This window comes from Schistocerca gregaria, chromosome 1 (assembly GCF_023897955.1).
Source record: "Schistocerca gregaria isolate iqSchGreg1 chromosome 1, iqSchGreg1.2, whole genome shotgun sequence".
In the NCBI taxonomy this organism is placed as follows: Eukaryota; Metazoa; Arthropoda; class Insecta; order Orthoptera; family Acrididae; genus Schistocerca; species Schistocerca gregaria.
In genome coordinates this window covers 857,366,731-857,391,074 of record NC_064920.1, presented here as the reverse complement: position 1 = coordinate 857,391,074, position 24,344 = coordinate 857,366,731, and the positions used below count along the sequence as shown (strand labels likewise).

Below are 24,344 nucleotides of genomic sequence, written 5' to 3'. Positions count from 1 at the left end.
AATATATAATCAGCAGCAGTATGAGAAACGACGGCACAATAAAGTAATAAGGGGTTTCGACAAAGTGGCCGATATTAGTATATGCTATAAACAATAAACACTTATTAAACTTCAAAAAATTGTAAGCGAAGCAAAGCTACATTAACTCCTGGAATTAGTTTTTTCATAGAGTTTCTCGTTTTCTTTTAACAAATTAAAAACGACTTGTTTCGTGTTTGCACACTTCTTTGACTACTACGTACTATATCTCTCATTCGATTCTGAGGAGACTCACTGGCATACAAAACTGATTTCTCTGTAATCTTTTAGTTTCAAGTCATTGGTGAAGTGTCTATTTTATCGGTGTTGGTTATAGTTTCTGTGATACTAAATTTCTAGATACTCTGCATCGTAAAATTTGATGGTTTTGCGTTGGAGAATATAGTCGCTGGCTACTTTACGTTTGGTTCATTTTAGGTGATACGTTGCTGTGTACTAAATGTAGCTGACATATCGAAATTGTTTTTCAAGTTGGGAGGAAATCTACATCTCAGAACGGTATGGAGAAAATAGACGTTTAAAAATCTTATTTGAGTGCCTATAGCACCAGGTACAAGTAACTTGCAGCTCAGTTGTGAGCAGTTCACGCAAGTAGATTCACGTTTCACAACTTAGTGATCAATAGTTGTTGTTGTACTTATTGCTGGAAGAAAATGATAAAAAAGAGAACATTTCATACGAATAGCTACATAATGAAAAAGCTGAAATACATCTCATGTTTAGGACAAAGCTTGACAAAATTTTCTTTGCAACACTTATTATCATTTATTAAACAAATGTGGTTCACATTACATGATTGTTAGAGTGAACGTATAGGTCTGGGCCTAATTCATAACATTTGCATGAATTAAATTGTAATACAGCCCGTTGTCGTCAGCCAAAGTAATACCCATGTCTTACGTTCGGGTTGAAAGCATGAATGAAAATTCCAACACTGACACAGCTCCTGAAGTGTGTCCCATAACAGCTGTTCCTGTTGGAAGTAAAGTTGATTTATCAACTCAGAATCCTAGAAAAGAAAAATTAAGAACTAAAATAAGAGTGCTGCAAGAAAAAGCGTCATTGACATCTGAAGCTAAAAGCAGGGGCTGTTCACAGCTTTCACATTTTGACGGTAATGAATTTAAAAGCTTCTTTGATAAGTTTTTCACTAAGGATTTATCTCTGCTTGTTTCATAAGCATTGCCCCCCGTATAACTTTTCATTAAGTCGGTTAGATTACTTCCCTTTCATAAGTTTCGCGTTTACTCAGTTTCAGTACGGCGTTGAGCCCAACGCTTGACAAAGGAGCCGCCCTCTGCTTCCCTTTCTGGTATCGTCTCTGTTCTGTGGCATTAGTGTAATGTGTTCTATGGGTGGCTAATTTTTCGTTCAGTGTGTTTACTTACAGCAAGCTAATAAAAGTAACATATATGAAATAGTACATATTGATTACTGTGTATATTACTATTACTTACGGTTTATGATTATGTATTTACAGTAATTACTTTTTATGACTGTTATATATTGCTCATTCAGGGTGGCGGTGAGCCGGCAAACACATTTCAAATTTTCATGGATTGTGAAATGAGAACAGGGAAGATAAAGCGAAATAGTCTATAAATATTCAGCAATATGCATTTTTATTATCAAAAGGTTACAAAATTGTCAGAAAGACGGTCTCCATTTAAATGACTGCACTGTTGTAAGAGCGCCTGGAAATTGTCGAACACACTCCTTTGTAAGCAGGGTTGACAACTATACCGTTTTTCCCGGGAAATCCCTTATGTTGGCTACATTTTTCTGTCAGATCCAGTATTATTTAGACTTTATCCCACTTTTTTCCAACTTTTGCAATGGTACTTGTTTTTTAAATAAAACTGCCTTTTCTAGCTGCTAGTTACTTTATTTATCCCATAAGCGTTTCGCCTTCTCCTGTTCTAAGGCATCATCAGTGGGATCTATAACGATACAGTTTTGTTAGTTATAGACTATCAAACAGTCCACTTCGCAATTTTTTTTGTAAAAAAAGTAATTACTTACCATTTGCTGATCTGTGTTTCCTCACATCTGGTCTGGAGGTCGCACTACCACTTTTATCACTGCCATATAATCACATCTTTGTGTTCTCGCCTTCCACACACTGTTAATCATGTTTCTCAGTCTTTTTTGTGCTGGGCTATTGTTCTTTTGTCACTTGATACTGTTCTTTGTAGAAAACACCATTTGAAGTATTTATTTTGTAGGCTGCCTTCTCGATACCTTATTCTCTCTTTAAAATGTTGGCAACCATACGGATCGTCGTCAATAGTCGTAATCTGATCAGCAGTGGCTTGTTTAACTTCTCGAATGTTCACTGTGTATCTCCAGAACATCCGGGTTTTCGAGAATTCCTGTAGGAATAATATCCTGGACAATAATATCTGGTAACCGAGTGGCTCAAATGATGTCTCGATAACGAGAGATAACAATCACGAACATTCCACGAACAACGGCCAAGCAGTTTCGCGAGGTGTGGCATGCAGCATCATCTTGCTGAAAGGAAAGAGCCTTCGGGTTAAGCAAAGCTGTCATAAACAAGGATGAACAAAGTCTTCGAACAACATAGTGACATAACAGCCTAAAGTAAAATTCAGTGTTCCTCCATCTTAATTCTCAAAAAAGTATCGGCCTACAATACATAAAACAGCGAATCCACACTATCTGTCACTTTGGGGAAGTACAACAGCTTTCCATGCAGCTGTTTAGGATTCACTCGAGACCTGTATCGCATGTTCTGTTTGTTGACGAAAGATGGAAATGGGCTTCGTTGAACAGGAACAAATTATTCAAACATTCAAGGTACCGGACTGTGTTGACCAACATTAGAGTGTTGGCTTAAAAAAATGCTGCACTTATCACAACTTAGTTTCGAAATAACTACGAGCTGAGCTAACACGGTGTTGCATGGGCCAGCATTTCATTGCTACTGGCGTATAAAATTACTTGATTCAGGATTTCTTCCAAAGCAGAGGAAGGCGATCATTCAAACTTGACACAAATTTCAATTCTGCGTAAGACCGATCACACCATTCCTTATTAAATGTTACGCGTTTCAAAAAACCATTGTTACACATAAGATGCAGATCTAGTTTTAGGCTCAACAAACGGGGCACATTGACTGTATATAGAAATACAATGCTTACTTCGTAAATACTGTGTATGGTAACATAGTTGTGAATTCACTGAAACCAAGTGCCAAACTCAGAACTAGATCTACATCTTATGTCTGACGATATTTTTCGAAATTAACATTTAATAAAGGACCGTGCGATCAAGACTTTTATTACATTGCAATTTATGGCATACAAAATGACTTTCTTTCCTTTAGCTTTAGCCTCTCTGGCGCTCAGTATAGCCTACCACGCATGCGCAATATTCAAGTTCGAAATGTATCAGTCGACTACACGCCAACCTGTATTATGGATAGTGTAATGTTCAATCCCTACTACAGTTATGTTCTACCGGAACTACGATTTGGTAGTTTTGGCACACTACATAAGCGACTTAGTAATTGTCAGGATTGCCGGTAGCATTGTTAGGGAAAGTAATGAACATGAATGTGTGAGGTGTGAGGGAGAATCTGATCTGGGAGACGACGACTTCTTTCCTTTTTGTTAGTCCATTGTGTATTTTATATCCTTATAAAACACAAATTGTAGAAGTAACAAAAATTAATCGATAGCGCAACTTCTGGTTTTGTATATATGCAAAGCAATAAGTTTTGTTATTTTGTAGTTACGTTCTTCATCATGGCCAAAGCCAAGAGTTCCCTGTGATTATTGATAAATGCGCCTGTTGTTTGCGAATAACAGAAACATGCTTTACATAAGCTTGAAGAAGTATTGAGGTGATGTTTGATATGTGTTCGTTTTGCGTTATTTTTTAATTTTACCATTTTTTGAGGAAATCAATTTTTCTAGTGCTACATGATAAATCTGTATTGCTTTTTTTGTTTTGCTTCAAATCCCTCTGCTTCACGTTACAGATCAACATTTTCGCATAAAACCTGAATTAAACTTACACTTCCAATTTTGCTATAAATACTATTTTTTTGAAGTAACAGGCTGGAGGATGACTATCTAGAACAAAAATGTTCCATAGTCTCGAAGCCCTTTATGTATCCTCACTCAGTTTCTAGACGGGTGACCGCTTCCCGTTTCTAACGGAACCTAGCAAGATGCATACGCAAAGAACACTATCAGAATGAGGTAAAGCCCGATAGGTATGCAACACACCTAATGTAATGTGGTTAAAATCTTAATCGACTAAGGCTTCTAGGTAAACTACTGTAGTCTACATTTACTTTTGATATTCTACAATAGCGTACAGTAGTTTTACGACTCTACTCCCTAAGCATGTAAGATGTAAGAATGGTAGTGAAGGCGTTAATGCTACCACGTGAAATAAATTCGTAAATATGGGGGAGTGTTGAAGATTGATGCCTCCGAATTTTATTATATGAAAACTCTTAACGCTCTTTCAATAAAGCAAACGTTATTAACATTCTACATCTTTATTCTTCGATGTCTACGTACTTATTTCGCATCATAGTCACCCTGTGACGAATACATTTCTCCCAACGCGAGACGAATCTGTTGTTACCGTCACTGCAGAATGTTTGCAAGGAGGCACAGCCTCTGCTTGCACAGCTTCATCGCTATCAAAGTGAAGTCATCAAACGTGTTCTTCAAGTTTTGGAAACAGTTTAAAAGTGGGATGGAACAATTTCGAGACTGTGTGGAGAATGATCGATGACGGTGAACCCAAGACGTCGGATTGTTGCAGATGTCGCAGCGTTCTTGTACGTGGTCTGGAGTTGTCATCCTGAAGGGGAAGGTGCTCCATGTGTGGACAAAAGCTTTCATTGGTTGTTGTTGTTGTTGTCGTTGTGGTCTTCAGTCCACACACTGGTTTGATGCAGCTCGCCATGCTACTCATTCCTGTGCAAGCTGCTTCATCTCCCAGTACCTACTGCAGCCTACATCCTCCTGAATCTGCTTAGTGTATTCATCTCCTAGTCTCCCTCTACGATTTTTACCCTCCACGCTGCCCTCCAATACGAAATTGGTGATCCCTTGATGCCTCAAAACGTGTCCTACCAACCGATCCCTTCTTTTAGTCAAGTTGTGCCACTAACTCCTCTTCTTCCCAATTCTATTCAACACCTCCTCATTAGTTATGTGATCTACCCATCTAATCTTCAGCATTCTTCTGTAGCACCACAATTCGAAAGCTTCTATTCTCTTCTTGTCTAAACTATTTATCGTTCATGTTTCACTTCCGTACATGGCTACACTCCATACAAATACTTTCAGAAACGACTTCCTGACACTTAAATCTATACTCGATGTTAACAAGTTTCTCTTCTTCAGAAATGCTTTCCTTGCCATTGCCAGTCTACATTTTTTATCCGCTCTACTTCGACAATCATCAGTTATTTTGCTTCCCAAATAGCAAAACTCCTTTACTACTTTAAGTGTCTCATTCTCCAATCTAATTCCCTCAGCATCACCCGCGTTAACTCGACTACATTCCATTATCCTCGTTTTGATTTTGTTGATGTTCATCTTATATCCCCCTTTCAAGACACTGTCCATTGCGTTCAACTGCTCTTCCAAGCCCTTTGCTGTCTCTGACAGAATTACAATGTCATCGGCGAACCTTAAAGTTTTTATTTCTTCTCCGTGGATTTTAATACCTCCAAATTTTTCTTTTGTTTTCTTCACTGCTTGCTCAATATACAGATTGAATAACATCGGGGAAAGGCTACAACCCTGTCTCACTCCGTTCCTAACCACTGCTTCCCTTTCGTGTCCCTCGACTTTTATAACTGCCATCTGGTTTCTGTACAAATTGTAAATAGCCTTTCGCTCCCTGTATTTCACCCCTGCCACATTCAGAATTTTTAAGAGAGTATTGCAGTCAACATTGTCAAAAGCTTTCTCTAAGTCTACAAATGCTGTAAACGTAGGTTCGCCTTTTCTTAATCTAGCTTCTAAGATAAGTCATAGAGTCAGTATTGTCTCACGTGTTCCAATATTTCTACGGAATCCACACTGATCTTCCCCGTGGTCGGCTTCTACCAGTTTTTCCATTCGTCTGTTCTTTGGATAGAAACTCGATTATAGCACTCTGTTTCTCAAGCACTGACATTGTTATGTTGGACTACACCATTTTAAACGCTACAGTTATGGGCTGTGTTAAGGCAGAGGGCTGCAAAAGTGTAGACATGAAGAATAAAGATGTAGAATGTTTCTAAGATGTTACTCCAGGCGGGTGTAAAATGAATGTGCGCAACGGAAAATACTGAAGGCGAAAATGAAGATTTGGCCCTGCCTGACTACACCCTAAAGCAGATCATAGGATCTCTTAATGGTCATATTATCTCCTTCTTACTCTTTAACATATAAATCACAACATAAACATGAATGTATAATTAAAGGAACAAGTAACTACAAATGATAACTGCTCTTTCTGCTTATACATTTATTATGGATTAAAACCCCTCTCTATATTAGAAATGTTTATATATATCAATTCCGATGGACATAAAGATATACAAATAGATTTCCTAACTAATATGATTGGTCAATTGCCCTAATCTATCCCTTTTTATGGCTACGCGATGTAATATAAGTAACACGAAATGACTGACTTCACCTACGTACCATTCAATAGAAGACACTACTTTCAAAAATGATCTACAGTGGTGTGCAACCTCAGTGGAAATAAAATTTACGTGATCACAGCTGTTTAGTTTTATAGCCCTAACAAGCCAAAGCAATTAGCAATATCACGATATGTAATGTGTCCGGTGCGTCGGAGTGATGGTTCTCGTATACGTCTTCGACGATGGAAGAACTCCAGCCACAAAATAAAAACTCTTTCAAACACTTGGACGGCAGAAGGCGGTCCTCTGACTAGTATGATCTAGTACTGTCTTCTCCTCTCTGTGTTCCACAGACAAGAAACGCGAGCTCCCAGCCACAAGGACGAAATTCAGATAACGTCTCTACGTGAGTATAGACAGAGGAAGTGCTCTCAATGACTGAACGCTGCGTACTCAACGACGACTCCCTACCTGGAGACGAAGTCCAGAATCATGTAAGTTCGCAACAGTACAGTTCTTAACCGTTCTAACTATAAAATCTCCTGAGAGCAAAGACAGCAAGTCCGACTGTACCAACAAAAGCTACTTCTAAGCGACCGTCAAACACGGGCTCTCAAAAATGGAAGACCTCTTTCCATCCACCGCTGGTTTCCCAGCAAAACTCGCACCCCTCCCCCGTAACTGCAGAAGGCGAATCATATTCTCGAACCCACGGAATATTCTCCCCCTCTGCAGATTCTTCTGAACGCCGAACATCCATATTTCAGTCTTTTGAATTCCAGCGCGGAAAGCTTGCGAGGAAATACCTGTCCTCGTTAATTAGGAATTCATACAATGGTACGCTTCTCAGAGTAAAAATCTTCGGAAATAACCCAGCCTACGTGATTGGCGAGGTAACGCTTTCTCTTTCCTCTCTGCTCCGTCCAAGATTTTCCGAGTTTCCAAAGTATTATCTGGTTATCCTTCCGGCCCCTCTACAACACCGACCGGCCGTCGCCGTATTGAGGTTCTGCACTCAGGTGCCCCGACCGTCCGTCTCGGCTACTTCCTGTGTCAAGCTGGACCAACACATCTGTACGGGCTTTTCACCCAGGGCTTGCGTTACGCCTGCCGTTTCATTTCTAATGGCGTTCCAACCTCTACTAGCATAGGCAGTCATTCATTACGCCGTTTTGATAATAAAGACACTCCGTCACCTTTCATGTAATAAGCGTTAACAACTATTTACAAGGTGTACGTGACAATGTCCTTTAAAAATTCATATATACGATGTACAACCTATCAAATGATACCTAATTCCGGTTGTAAATCATGGCAAAGTCCGCAGATGATTGCTTTTAAGGTGCGAAATTATAGCCACCTTACATGTTAAAAGCGTTGTTTTTATTTAGGACATCACCAAGTGGGCTGAGGTGTGAAGGGGAATTTGGGTTGAAGAGAGAAGCCTGTAGGGTAATAGTCCGTGCAGTTGTGCAAAGCCACTATGCCACAGTGGCTTAGTGGTCCGATCACCTTTCTACTCGTACTAAGAAAGAGGCCTGGATTTGAATCCTGGCCTCCGTAAAAATTTTCATTCGTCGTTCAGTCCATACATACACTGAGCAGAGAGAACATTATAACGATCTAATAGCCGGTATGTCCACATATGGCGCAGATAACAGCGCCTCAAATGTCTCTATGCATTATGGGACTTAACATCTGAGGTCATCAGTCCCCTGGACTTAGAACAACTTAAACCTGAGCAACATAAGGACAGCACACACATCCAAGCCCAAGGCAGGATTCGAACCTGCGACCGTAGCATCAGCGCGGTTCCAGACTGAAGCGCCTAGAATCGCTCGGGCACAACGGCCGGCGATAACAGCGGCAATGTGTCGTGGTATGGAAGTAATGAGGCCTTGGTAGGTCGCTGGATGGAGGTGCGATCACATCTGCACACATAAATCACTTAATTCACATCAATTCGGCCACGTTCAGTCACATCCTGGATGTGTTTGATCGGTTTCAGATCTGGCGAGTTGTGAGGCCAGCACATCAGTTGGAACTCGGCACTGTGGCCTCGAACCAAGGATTCACACGTTTGACCTTATGACACGGCGTATTATCTCGTTGAAAAATGCCATTGCAGTCGGGAAACATGGTCGTCATGAAGGGGTGTACGTGGTCTGCAACCTGTGTACGATACTTCTTGGCCATCTTGGTGCGTTGCGCGAGCTCCATTGGATCCATGGACTCCCACTCGAATGTCACTCAGAGCATAATGGAGCCGCTTATCCGCCCCCGGTAGCTGAGTGGTCAGTTTGGCAGATTGTCAATTCTGCGGGCCCGGGTTCGATTCCCGGCTGGGTCGGAGATTTTCTCCTCTCAGGGATTGGGATTTGTGTTGTTCTAATCATCATCATTTCATTCCCATCGACGCGCAGGTCGCCGAAGTGGCGTAACTCGAAAGACCTGCACTAGGCGAACGGTCTACCCGGTGGGAGGCCCTAGACACACGACATTTAGATGGAGCCGCTACCGTCTTGTCTCCATCCAGCAGTACAGGTGCCAAGGAGCTGTTCCTCTGGAAGAAGACGGATTCGCTCTCTTCCATAGGCAAGATAAATACGATATCGGGATTCATCAGATGAAGCAACGGTCTGCCACTGCAGCAACGTCCAGTGCTGATGGTCACGTTCCCCGTTTGAGTCGTAGTTGGCGATATCGTGCTGTTAACACTGGCACGTGCATGGTTCATCGGCTGCGGAGGCCCATCTTTAGGAGTGTTTGGTGTACCCTGTGTTCAGATGCACTTGTACTTTGCCAGCTTGATGCTATTTCCACCACAGTTCGCCGCCTGTCGTATTTTCATCAGTCTGCTCAGCCTACGACGTGCGACATCTGTAACTGGGTGTGGCTGGCAAGCTGCAGGACGCCTGGACGTGGTTTCACCTAACTAACCTAAGGATATCACACACATCCATGCCCGAGGCAGTCGTAGCGGCCGCGCAGTTCCAGACTGTAACGTCTAGAACCGCTCGGCCACCCCGGCCGGCGATAGTAGGTCGGTGGTCATATTGTTCTGGCTGATCTGTATAAACATCATAGAAGTTTGAGACTTGAAAAGGTCTCTGCAACCGTGCAGTTTCATTTAATTTATTTAAAAAGCTTTAAGAGTTTTCATATGCGGGCTTTCAAATAACTACGCACCCACCGACTCAGAGGTGTAATATTGAAAGTTTTGGCTGGTTTCGTTGTCTAGGGACTGGGATACGTAGTTGCCGCAATACAGGCCAAATACTGCTGAGTCTACAGTATACGATAAGAATACACACATGAATCGAATGGTCGAAGGTTTCTATCAGTCGGCAATTGCGAATTATGAAAGTAACATACATTTATAAATGAAAGGTTCCAATTAAATAAAATCAGCAGGTACTATCTTAACGACTTTAAATGATGAGTACGATAGCAGAAGTACTTTTGAGAATACGGTATAATTCTGCAAAACACTTATTGGTGTCGATGGCCCAGCAATTAAATAAAATATAAGCTGAATAACAGGGAAATAATAGATTCTTACAGCACGTAAGTAGTTATGAACGACAACATAGCTCGCGAGATATTCACTTCTAAACGCACACTACGTCTTCACTGTAGAAGCCACGGAAATATCACAAGTGGACAAGTCGGCACTCCGAAGTATTTCTCTCTCTCGCGATCATGCGCAAACCGCTCGACACTCTCCAAGTCTTTCCGCGGCTCTCCGTCCGTCGCGCCATCGCGTCCAGCACTTCTCGTAACCTGTGACACCCTCCTCGTGTCCTGTGTGACTCTCTCACGCCGCACGGTCGCAAACTCCCTCCATTCACTTCGGTAGTCGCATCCCTTACTAAAGAGCGTTGTGACTGTCTAGAGTGCTCCCTCCAAGTCTCCAAGCAAACGTATACTCACAAACGTATTGAAACACATTTCGAAATACCGGATTTACATTTAAATAACTTGAAATTAAATAAATATTCCTACGGCTGGACCATAAATACACTCTAACACACATAATTAAACACAAAAAAATAAACATGTATCAAAAGAATAACAACAAAAGGTAGGCCAGTAGCCTAACGTCTCTGTGCTTTCTATAACACAGTAAATACTTTTGAGTATATAAACAAAGACATAGACGAATAAATATATTTATAAGTATGCTGCTACCGTTCTTTCGTGTCACTGTGGAGTACCTATGGCCTGACGCGATCGATAGTAATCGGCCACTTTGACCTCCAATAACTCATGTACTATTCAAGTTACATGCTTTTAATTCATACCAATTTATGTTTACACTAATAGCTTTCTAAAGACACGTCGATCGAAAAAATCTGAAGAACCGTTTAGATTTTGGAAATTCGTTGCTGGGTGTAACTTGTATAATTTACCGCCCGGTACTTAAATGTAAACTAATAAAGATATTGAAAATCTTATTACACCATCAGAATCGTCTTGCAAATAATAGTAATGTACCATACATCTTTCTTTTTGAGCTATCACGACTCATCTGGCTACTATTAATTTCTGTACGAACTGTGAAATGTCTGCCATTAACGTTTCACAAAGTCCACCGTCTTTGGCACTCCCGGCTGTGAGGGTACTGGTGTGTAGTATCTGTGAGTGGCTGTTCTTTGGAGGGCGACAGTTCCCAGTGGCGCAGTGAGTCGCAAGCAGAGGCAGTTGTTGAGAGGCTGTGGAAGGTGTAAACTGCGCGAGCCAAAGGCAGTTGCGTAGCGAAGGATTTATCTCTATGTTTAATAGTACTGGCACACAGTTTGTATAATAGTGTGTTTACTTTTGTGCAGTGTGATAAAGGAAATAAATTAAATTTTACCAGTTCTCAATGCGTCTCCATCAGTTAGGACCACACCATTGCATTTAACAATGAACGAAGTCTCGATATACACGGTCAACTACAACAAGAGGATTGTAACAAGCTCCCGTCTCCTTGGAGATTATATGGGTTAATTAATGATTATTATGTTACATTCCTCTTGTTTTAGTTGACCGTGTATATCGATACTTCGTTCATTGTTAAATGCAATGGTGTGGTCCTAACTGATGGAGACGCATTAAGAACTGGTAAAATTTAATTTATTTCCTTTATCACACTGCACAAACACAAACGCACTATTATTCAAACTGTGTGCCACTACTATTAAACACAGAGATAAATCCTTCGCTACGCAACCGCCTTTGGCTCACGCAGCCTACACCCTCCACAGCCTCTCAACAACAGCCTCTGCTTGCGACTCTCTGCGCCACTGGACATTGTCGCCCTCCAAAGAACAGCCACTTACAGATACTACACACCAGTACCTTCACACGGCATAGGAATCTCTTTTATCGACACAAAGCAACGTCCTCGTCACCAAGGAATGCCCAGCCACGCCACGCCTGGACCCCGGCTAACGTTCGGCACCACGTGGTCCAGCTACTGTGCGGCATCACGCGCGGTTGCTAACGAGCCGCGCCCTTGAAGAGCGTCCTCTGCTGCCGCCCCAATTCCGAAGACAGAATATTTCCAGGGTACCACGACTCGCCCGTTACCTCACACACATAAAAAATTCGGAGATATCACTTTTCAGCACGGCCTTGCAAATGGACAAATATCTAAAACTTCCTGGCAGATTAAAACTGTGTGCCCGACCGAGACTCGAACTCGGGACCTTTGCCTTTCGCGGGCAAGTGCTCTACCAACATTTTTTTTTGCATTTTGTTCGTTTTTGATCGAGGTGTTTGGTCGTTGCGGATGTCGCAAGACATCCTGCTCAAGTTCGATGGTTGATCATTCCACTCAGTTTTTTATTACAGAGGCCAACCGACTATCTGACCGAACACGCTGAGCCACCGTGCCGGCTGCCAACTGAGCTACCCAAGCACGACTCACGCCCCGTTCCACAGCTTTACTTCCGCCAGTACCTCGTCTCCTTCCTTCCAAACTTAACAGAAGCTCTCCTGCGAACCATGCAGGACTACCACTCCTGAAAGAAAGGATACTGCGGAGACATGGCTTAGCCACAGCCTGGGGGATGTTCCCAGAATGAGATTTTCAGTCTGGAGCGGAGTGTTCGCTGATATGAAACTTCCTGGCAGATTAAAACTGAGGTCCCGACCGAGACTCGAACTCGAGACCTTTGCCTTTTGCGGGCAAATGCTCTACCATCTGAGCTACCGAAGCACGACTCACGCCCGGTCCTCACAGCTTTACTTCTGCCAGTATCTCGTCTCCTACCTTCCAAACTTAACAGAAGCTCTCCTGCAAAACATGCAGGACTACCACTCATGAAAGAAAGGATATTGCAGAGACATGGCTTAGTCACAGCCTGGGGGATGTTCCCAGAATGAGATTTTCAGTCTGTAGCGGAGTGTTCGCTATATGAAACTTCCTGGCAGATTAAAACTGTGGTCCCGACCGAGACTCGAACTAGAGACCTTTGCCTTTCGCGGGCAAATGCTCTACCATCTGAGCTACCGAAGCACGACTCACGCCCGGTCCTCACAGCTTTTAAATCCGCCAGTACCTCGTCTCCTTCCTTCCAAACCTAACAGAAGCTCTCCTCGAAACATGCAGGACTACCACTCATGAAAGAAAGGATACTGTGGAGACATGGCTTAGTCACAGCCTGGGGGATGTTCCCAGAATGAGATTTTCAGTCTGGAGCGGAGTGTTCGCTGATATGAAACTTCCTGGCAGATTAAAACTGTGGTCCTGACCGAGACTCGAACTCGAGACCTTTGCCTTTTGCGGGCAAATGCTCTACCATCTGAGCTACCGAAGCACGACTCACGCCCGGTCCTCACAGCTTTACTTCCGCCAGTACCTCGTCTCCTTCCTTCCAAACTTAACAGAAGCTCTCCTGCGAACCATGCAGGACTACCACTCGTGAAAGAAAGGATACTGCAGAGATATGGCTTAGCCACAGCCTGGGGGATGTTCCCAGAATGAGATTTTCAGTCTGGAGCTGAGTGTTCGCTGATATGAAACTTCCTGGCAGATTAAAACTGTGGTCCCGACCGAGACTCGAACTCGAGACCTTTGCCTTTTGCGGGCAAATGCTCTACCATCTGAGCTACTGAAGTACGACTCACGCCCAGTCCTCACAGCTTTACTTCCGCCAGTACCTCGTCTCCTTCCTTCCAAACTTAACAGAAGCACTCCTGCGAACCATGCAGGACTACCACTCCTGAAAGAAAGGATATTGCGGAGACATGGCTTAGCCACAGCCTGGGGGATGTTTCCAGAATGAGATTTTTAGTCTGGAGCGGAGTGTTCGCTATATGAAACTTCCTGGCAGATTAAAACTGTGTGCCCGACCGAGACTCGAGCTCGAGACCTTTGCCTTTCGCGGGCAAATGCTCTACCATCTGAGCTACCGAAGCACGACTCACGCCCGGTCCTCACAGCTTTTACTTCTGCCAGTACCTCGTCTCCTTCCTTCCAAACTTAACAGAAGCTCTCCTGCGGACTATGCAGGACTACCACTCCTGAAAGAAACGATACTGCAGAGACATGGCTTAGCCACAGCCTGGGGGATGTTTCCAGAATGAGATTTTCAGTCTGGAGCGGAGTGTTCGCTATATGAAACTTCCTGGCAGATTAAAACTGTGGTCCCGACTGAGACTCGAACTCGAGACCTTTGCCTTTTGCGGGCAAATGCTCTACCATCTGAGCTACCGAAGCACGACTCACGCCCGGTCCTCACAGCTTTACTTCCGCCAGTACCTCGTCTCCTTCCTTCCAAACTTAACAGAAGCTCTCCTGCGAACCATGCAGGACTACCACTCGTGAAAGAAAGGATACTGCAGAGATATGGCTTAGCCACAGCCTGGGGGATGTTCCCAGAATGAGATTTTCAGTCTGGAGCTGAGTGTTCGCTGATATGAAACTTCCTGGCAGATTAAAACTGTGGTCCCGACCGAGACTCGAACTCGAGACCTTTGCCTTTTGCGGGCAAATGCTCTACCATCTGAGCTACTGAAGTACGACTCACGCCCAGTCCTCACAGCTTTACTTCCGCCAGTACCTCGTCTCCTTCCTTCCAAACTTAACAGAAGCACTCCTGCGAACCATGCAGGACTACCACTCCTGAAAGAAAGGATATTGCGGAGACATGGCTTAGTCACAGCCTGGGGGATGTTCCCAGAATTAGATTTTCAGTCTGGAGCGGAGTGTTCGCTATATGAAACTTCCTGGCAGATTAAAACTGTGTGCCCGACCGAGACTCGAGCTCGAGACCTTTGCCTTTCGCGGGCAAATGCTCTACCATCTGAGCTACCGAAGCACGACTCACGCCCGGTCCTCACAGCTTTTACTTCTGCCAGTACCTCGTCTCCTTCCTTCCAAACTTAACAGAAGCTCTCCTGCGGACCATGCAGGACTACCACTCCTGAAAGAAACGATACTGCAGAGACATGGCTTAGCCACAGCCTGGGGGATGTTTCCAGAATGAGATTTTCAGTCTGGAGCGGAGTGTTCGCTATATGAAACTTCCTGGCAGATTAAAACTGTGGTCCCGACTGAGACTCGAACTCGAGACCTTTGCCTTTTGCGGGCAAATGCTCTACCATCTGAGCTACCGAAGCACGACTCACGCCCGGTCCTCACAGCTTTACTTCTGCCAGTATCTCGTCTCCTACCTTCCAAACTTAACAGAAGCTCTCCTGCGAAACATGCAGGACTACCACTCCTGAAAGAAAGGATACTGCGGAGACATGGCTTAGCCACAGCCTGGGGGATGTTCCCAGAATGAGATTTTCAGTCTGGAGCGGAGTGTTCGCTGATATGAAACTTCCTGGCAGATTGAAACTGAGGTCCCGACCGAGACTCGAACTCGAGACCTTTGCCTTTTGCGGGCAAATGCTCTACCACCTGAGCTACCGAAGCACGACTCACGCCCGGTCCTCACAGCTTTACTTCCGCCAGTACCTCGTCTCCTTCCTTCCAAACTTAACAGAAGCTCTCCTGCGAACCATGCAGGACTACCACTCCTGAAAGAAAGGATACTGCGGAGACATGGCTTTGCCACAGCCTGGGGGATGTTTCCAGAATGAGATTTTCAGTCTGGAGCGGAGTGTTCGCTATATGAAACTTCCTGGCAGATTAAAACTGTGTGTCCGACCGAGACTCGAACTCGAGACCTTTGCCTTTTGCGGGCAAATGCTCTACCATCTGAGCTACCGAAGCACGACTCACGCCCAGTCCTCACAGCTTTTAAATCCGCCAGTACCTCGTCTCCTTCCTTCCAAACTTAACAGAAGCTCTCCTGCGAAACATGCAGGACTACTACTCCTGAATGAAAGGATACTGCGGAGACATGGCTTAGTCACAGCCTGGGGGATGTTCCCAGAATGAGATTTTCAGTCTGGAGTGGAGTGTTCGCTGATATGAAACTTCCTGGCAGATTAAAACTGTGGTCCTGACCGAGACTCGAACTCGAGACCTTTGCCTTTTGCGGGCAAATGCTCTACCATCTGAGCTACCGAAGCACGACTCACGGCCGGTCCTCACAGCTTTACTTCTGCCAGTATCTCGTCTCCTACCTTCCAAACTTAACAGAAGCTCTCCTGCAAAACATGCAGGACTACCACTCGTGAAAGAAAGGATATTGCGGAGACATGGCTTAGTCACAGCCTGGGGGATGTTCCCAGAATGAGATTTTCAGTCTGGAGCGGAGTGTTCGCTATATGAAACTTCCTGGCAGATTAAACTGTGGTCCCGACCGAGACTCGAACTCGAGACCTTTGCCTTTTGCGGGCAAATGCTCTACCATCTGAGCTACCGAAGCACGACTCACGCCCGGTCCTCACAGCTTTACTTCTGCCAGTATCTCGTCTCCTACCTTCCAAACTTAACAGAAGCTCTCCTGCGAAACATGCAGGACTACCACTCGTGAAAGAAAGGATATTGCGGAGACATGGCTTAGTCACAGCCTGGGGGATGTTCCCAGAATTAGATTTTCAGTCTGGAGCGGAGTGTTCGCTGATATGAAACTTCCTGGCAGATTAAAACTGTGTGCCTGACCGAGACTCGAACTCGAGACCTTTGCCTTTCGCGGGCAAATGCTCTACCATCTGAGGTACCGAAGCACGACTCACGCCTGGTCCTCACAGCTTTACTTCTGCCAGTATCTCGTCTCCTATCTTCCAAACTTTACAGAAGCTCTCCTGGAAACGTGCCCCATGCTGTGGCTAAGCCATGTCTCCGCAGTATCCTTTCCTTCAGGAGTGTTAGTTCTGCAACAGCCGGCACGGTAACTCAGCGTGTTCAGTCAGAGGGTTAGCTGCCCTCTGCAATAAAAAAACGGAGGTAATGGATCAACAACGAACTGAAGCGACTGAAGTGGGTGTCTTGCGACGTTCGCACTGGGCAGATGAAACGAACGAAAACGAACAAATAGAGATTAAAAAAAAAAGTAGCTCAGGTGGTAGAGCACTTGCACTTGCTCGCGAAAGACAAAGGTCCTGAGTTCGAGTCTCGGTCGGGCACACAGTTTTAATCTGCCAGGAAGTTTCATATCAGCGCACACTCCGCTGTAGAGTAAAAATCTCATTCTGGGGACAAATACCTGTTATTTTATGTAGCCTACGGTCTGTGAGACAGAAAGGCGCCGCCTTCAGTTGTGTTTGCTACGTGTCAGGTTATAGGCTTCGCCGGCAGCGACGAGAAGGTGCGCTGGCTGAAGGAGGAGCTGCAGTTCGACGAGGCGTTCAACTACCGCACGACGGACGCCCGGCGCGCACTGAAGGAAGTGGCGCCGGCGGGAGTGGACGTGTACTTCGACAACGTGGGCGGCGAGCTGAGCAGCGCCGTGCTGCCGTGCATGCGGCACGGCGGGCGCGTGCCCATCTGCGGCGCCGTGTGCGCCTACAACAGCGAGGAGCCGGTGCGGGCGACGACGGTGCAGCCGGCGGTGGTGGGCCGAGAGCTGGTGCTGCAGGGCTTCCTGGTGTCGCGCTGGCTGCCGCGCTGGGACGAGGCGGTGGAGCGCATGCGCCGCTGGGTATTGGACGGCCGGCTCGTCTGCCGAGAGACCGTCAGCCACGGCTTCGACAGCCTGCCGCGAGCCTTCATCGGCATGCTGCGCGGCGACAACCTGGGCAAGGCCGTCGTCAAGGTCTGACGGCTGGCGGCTGGCGGCTCACCCAGTACTGCTGTCCCTCATTCAGCTGCCTCCCTGTACCAAGGCAAAAATAAAAAGAAGTGTGTGTCAACTGCTGGTCTCCTTTATTTTTGACGAAGTAGCTCAGTTTTCATACAGGGTCTCCAGAAAAGAACTCCCTGATTCCAAAAATTAAATATCTCGACAACAAAGATCGATAGAGGAATGCAGTAAACGGGATGTTTATTGTGAAAGCTGTAACAAGTTTATACAGCAGCACGAAATAATAGAAAAGCTGCTAACAGATGGAGCTGTAATCGCCACACGTAATGCCTAGTAAGGGGCCGGCCAAACGCTGCACAGTGTGCAGACGTGCGGAAGTGCTGCACATGTTCGCACCTGTGCAACAGCAACATATGTTATTAGACATGTGTCCTAAATGAACGGCGGCGGCTCCACTTCCCTGTTTATGTGGCACAAGCAAGAGCGCAACATACCCAGTCTCGTTTACCCCTGGTAACCGCAACCTTAACAGAGAAGTACTGAGAAATGGCAGGTACTGTGAAAAAGCAAAGGACGGAAGATCTATGTTATCAGTCGTTTAAAAAAGACTGGGAACTGCAATTCTTTTTTGTAGCCTTTGGTGAAAACTCACAGTGTTTGATATGCCGCCGAATAATAGACGGCCAGCGTAAGTTTTCAATTGAAAGACACTACAACACATTTCACAAAGACGAGTGTAGTGTACTCAACAGTGAAGAACGGCGAGCAAAATTAAATGTCCCTAAGACAATGGATGAGACACGTAAACTCGATTATCATTTCTCATGAGCAGTGATAATGGTGTTTGGATTTATTCCTTTCATAATTAAAAATTATTGTTTACTAACTGTGCATTATTGCCTCATTCTGCTCCATGTTACATTGTTATCAGTAAAGTTGGTCATTAAACCTATTGTTCCAATGTATACTTACATTTAGTTTTTTTTTAATGTGTGAAGGGCTACGCTCAACTGAAGTGGATAAAACGTAACATTCATCTAATTGTCGGTTATTATGTAGATTTCAGACGGAACTGATGAAAGATGTAGCAATAATGGTATTGAAATAACAGGTGATCATTGAGAGGTCTGCGGTTATCATTCTGTTCAGAGGTCAATGAGACAGAAATTATCTGGGTGTAACTAAGGGCATCGAGAATTAGTTATAGGAAACCTTGCATTAGTTTAATGTTATTTGAAATCATGAATAAAGTTCGTTGGAAGTCGCTAAGTGCTCTCTTTCTTAAATACTAGATCAAAAACATTACGCGTATTTACGTGCCGTCAGTCAAGCTGCACTAATAAAAACCCACGGTTGTTAACTGTAATACTTGTCTTACTGGGTTAAACTATTAACATAAAAATAGACGTCTCAACGAGTAGACTGTTACAGTATTTTAAATGTTTAATACGCGAAATACCTTCCCATGATTGGCTTGCAAGCTGTGGAAAGAGCACTAGAATGCTCCGGTTCAGAGTATCCCAGCAAGTGGATAAAGCGACATCTGTTGGAGAAAACATGCACTACATGAACGGTGACGGCTGCGGCGTGCACGCTGTGACCCGGAAGTTGCAGACGTGCAGGAGCACTGCAGGCGTGCAGAATTTCTGGCCGGCCTTGGCCTAGTATAAATAGTGATCCGAAGCCCAGAGCGATCAGTTCCACTATTGAAACGTGATAGGAAGTTAGCGTACCGAAGGAAGAGATTAAAACCATGTACTCCTTTGAACAACGCGTTTTTCTGGTGCTAGAGTACCACAGGTTAGAAGAGAGTCCTTCGGCAACAAGGCGAAGTTTTCAAGCACGATTTAATGTTCCAAAAGGACCCGATGCGAAAACCATTCGTACGCTCTTCGCAGGCAGCATAACTGATGATCTAGTGGGGCATGTTGGCCGCAAGCAAACCGCAGTTACGCCTGTAAATATCGCCACAGTTTCTGGAATTATTCAGCGAAATCCAATGCCATCCGTCCGTTGAATTGCATCTGAGACTGGTTTGAAGCGTTCCAGCACGCAGAAAATACTGAGAAAGAGCCTACACATATTTCCATTCAAAATTCAAACGCACCAGGCCATACCCGTACGAGCTGTGCAACAAAGGGTTGTCTTTGCTAATCAGATGCTCACAATGATTGATAGTGAAGGATTTGATGTTGGCTGCATCTGGTTTACAGATGAAGCACACTTCCACCTGAATGGATACGTGAATAAGCAGAACTGGCGATTTTGGGGTTCCGAAAAGCCATTTTGGTGTGAAGCGAAACCCCTGTATTTTCCTAAAGTTACTGTGTGGGCTGCAGTACGCAGCAGAGGCATTATTGGCCCTTTTTTTCATTCGAGAAACGGTCACTGGTGCACGTTACATTGCAATTTTGGAACAATTTGTCGCCACACATCAAGCGATAGAGGATCAACCAGGTACTGAATGGTTTATGCAAGATGGAGCCCGACTACATCGAACCGAACAAGTGTTTCGATTTCTTGAGGAATACTTCGGGAATCGAGTCATTGCTTTGGAATATCCCAAATTTACTGGTGCAGGCATGGATTGGCCTCCATATTCGCCGGATTTGACTCCCTGCGACTTTATTTGTGGGGCACAGCGTAAGACATGATCTACCCGATGCATCTCGCCACACTGGACGAGCTTGAATCGGCTATCTCTGTGGCATGTGAATCCATTTCAGTTGAGACACTACGAAATGTGATGGCGAACTTCATTCTTCGTTTGCACCACCTCTGTAGTGCCACTGGTGAACATTTTAAAAACATTGTGATGTGATTGTTTGCAAAGATTATTCACTTATGTATGCTGATATGAACTGTATAGCGTACAGCGCCATCTGTTAGCAGCTTTTGTAACTATTATATCAAACTGCTGTATAAACTTCTTACAGCTTTCACAATTAACATACCGTTTACTTCTTTCCTCTATCGATCTTTGTTTTCGAGATATTTAATTTTGAAATCAGGGAGTCCTTTGCTGGACACCCTGTAACTTCTGCTATACTCTTCAGCCTACCGACCTACCCACTTTCCTCTCACGTGCGTTTTTATTTCTGACAACCATGTCTTCCTACAGCGTACAACACTACCACTCTTACTGCTACACCATCGGAGGTGAGGGTATCATCTGGAGTGCCCCAGGGAAGTGTGGTAGGTCCGCTGTTGTTTTCTATCTACATAAATGATCTTTTGGATAGGGTGGATAGCAATGTGCGGCTGTTTGCTGATGATGCTGTCGTGTACGGGAAGGTGTCGTCGTTGAGTGACTGTAGGAGGATACAAGATGACTTGGACAGGATTTGTGATTGGTGTAAAGATTCACATCTAACTCTATATATAGATAAATGTAAAATAATGCAGATGAATAGGAAAAATGAATCCAGTAATGTTTGAATACTCCATTGGTAGTGTAGCGCTTGACGCAGTCACGTCGATTAAATATTTGGGCGTAACATAGCAGAGCGATATGAAGTGGGACAAGCATGTAATGACAGTTGTGGGGAAGGCGGATAGTCATCTTCGGTTCATTGGTAGAATTTTGGGAAGATGTGGTTCATCTGTAAAGGAGACCGCTTATCAAACACTAATACGACCTATTCTCGAGTTCTGCTCGAGCGTTTTTGATCCCTATCAGGTCGGATTGAGGGAGAACATAGAAGCAGTTCAGAGGCGGACTGCTAGATTTGTTACTGGTAGGTTTGGTCATCAAGCGATTATTACGGAAATGCTTCAGGAACTCGGGTGGGAGTCTCTGGAGGAAAGGAGGAGTTCTTTTCGTGAATCGCTACTGAGGAAATTTAGAGAACCAGCATTTGAGGCTGACTGCAATACAATTTTACTGCCGCCAACCTCTATTTCGCGGAAGGACCACAAAGATAGAGATTATGGCTCGTACAGAGACATATAGGCAGTCATTTTTCCCTCGTTCTGTTTGGGAGTGGAACAGGGAGAGAAGATGCTAGTTGTGGTACGAGGTACCCTCCGCCACGTACCGTATGGTGGATTGCGGAGTATGTATGTAGATGTAGAACTTAAAGTTGGAGTTAGATCGTATAATGAAACTATCTTGTTAAAGCAATTATGGTATAAAGCAACAGTGCAGAGTTACCCTCTGAAATGAATTTTTTTTGTGTTGATCCTGATCTATCTAAAGAAGGTGGCTTATCGGAAGTCTAAGTCAGAATTACGGAAATGTTTTGCAAGTAACAAACAATATTTTACGTATTCAAACTGTCCAAATACTGAAATAAAAACGGTCGCCAGCCTAATTAGGCATAGAAGTGTGTAACATCTCTTTTCAAAGATTAAGATATATGCAACTTTAATGGAGATACACAGCCTATACTTTATCACACGAGAGTGCAATGAACTCTGTCACTAGCAGATGTTAACGTTAAAGAAAGTGCTAACAGTTATAGAAAAACAAAGCTATTTGCATGAGTACAACAGATAATGAATGACATACGCTTTTGCCGTCATGGCTTGTTCAAACTGAATGGTTTCAATAATATTACTATTAAAGTGCACTTTAGAATAATTAATTGGACATAGTTTTAGTATAACTTTTCAAACACTTTTCTGTCTGGCATGAGATGTGAATAACGTTCACTGCAAAATTATGAATTGAGTATAGGTTTAGTCTTTCTTTACCAATTACTTTTCTAAAGAAAGAGTTCACTAGCAAACAATTTCCCACAGTTCTCTGAAGAAAAGAAGTAACTGTTCTCATGGATAATGACATTCCTAGCCACTTTATCTTCAGTGAGGATAAAACAGTAAGTGGGTACTAATAAACTGATATTTCACTTATTAGAACACAATGAGCACACAACTCAACATAAATATCAATGGTAGTTAGAACTTTTTATAATCAAGTAACATCGTGCATTTCGGCAAGTTTCAATGGGGGGGGGGGGGGGGGGGGAGGTGGGGGGCTTAGTAAAGCAAACTAAACACACTTTCATAAGCAATTTAAAGAATGCCAACTTATGAAAACTGTTTCATAATTCTTTACCTTTTTAAACCAGAAGTGATAAATTTTGGTAGAACACAAAAAAAAAATTATGAAAAAGTTCAGGTACCGGGAGGCTCTCACAAAAGCTACACTTACTTCCTCCTTCGACTTCACCAAAATCCACAATAATACTAGATAATTTACTTCACTCAATTTTGAACAAATTTAATTAGGTATTAGTCTTTCCTTTAGAATATCATTTGTTCAGACGGTTTGGATCCTGAAAGGTGTTGTGATCAACAAGGTACGTACGTAAATTCAGTTATAAGTTACGTTATATTTGAGCACACTAAAACATCCAATGAGCTGATCCTTCACTTTATATAGCTACAGTTCCACCATTCCGTCACAGTGATTGCGCAATGTGGTGGCTTGTACGTTCTGGCAGGTGGATCAGTAGTTGATAATGATAAAGCTCGCTCATTTCTTGGTGGCGATGATAGATACTATTTCCAAAACAGAGCTAGCTTACAAATACATCCATCCGAGTCTTTGGCACATTGGAAAACGGCACAAAAAGCCTCTCTCGGCACCTGCACAATCCACTGTCGTTACATGAGCTGTTGGCGGTTCAGTAGCTCGTCTCCGACTAACTCTCGGTTCCACCTTTCTATCCATGCCAACCACATTTTTCGCGCACTGCATGATTCCGTTCCCGACGGGAACCACAACACCTTTTCATCTTACAATTTACTAAAAACCCTAAGTGAGGATCAGCAATTACATAAGAGCAAACAGTCACCTTAAATAAAATAGATCATTTACTCATATTGATATTTCTACAAAAAATTATTCATACAGAAATTACAATTATATACAGTAAGCTTTGTCCCTATCCAAATGAGGCAAAGAATTTAAATAACAGAGGCACTACATCGTATAGGAATAAACGATGACGTCAAAGTTTTTACAAAGGAAAAAGCTAACACTCTTGTCGTGTCAATACGATCAAACAATACTTAGAATATCTTAATGACAGAAGGTAGAACAGACAAAAAAATGTATGTCAGTAGAGCTATGAAGCTCTGGTGCTGTTTTGAATGGAAAACATGTTTAGTGGATTTAATTAATTATTCTGAGAAGGCGACGTTTTGCACCTTCTAGAAGTTTTTAGAAAGTCTTGGTTTGCATTCAGCTATATTGTCACTTTATCAAATAATACTTTTCGGTCAGAAATATGCTGCAGTTTAAGGTCGCTCAACGGCAAGGTTATCAACGCTCAGTCAGCAACGGACCACCAGCAAAAGAAATTGTCCACTTACGAGTTGGACCCACGCTCTAAGGGTTCCGTAAAAAAATAATTATGATCAACATTATATTAGTATATTATAATTAGTTTTTTAATTGTATTTAGTCTTCACGCGTTTGTCCCCGGATGACGTTGTGCAAATTCCACAATATTTCCTCGGAGCAACTGACCTGTCATAACATTGTTCTAGTATAGTCTTTTAGTGAGTGACGTCAGGCAGCACTGTTAGTAAACATA

The 24,344-nt window shown here is 43.7% G+C and overlaps 1 protein-coding gene across 1 annotated transcript in view; it reads left to right on the top strand.

Annotated features, from left to right (window-relative positions):
- Nucleotides 1-17,908, top strand: part of LOC126306808 (prostaglandin reductase 1-like) — a 78,296-nt gene extending 60,388 nt beyond the window's left edge. The window contains exon 3 of the mRNA XM_049992068.1: nucleotides 17,335-17,908. Within this exon, the coding sequence (XP_049848025.1) occupies nucleotides 17,335-17,817 (483 nt within the window). The 3' untranslated portion in view covers nucleotides 17,818-17,908. The remainder of the gene's footprint in view (nucleotides 1-17,334) is intronic.
- Nucleotides 17,909-24,344: the final 6,436 nt, after the last annotated feature.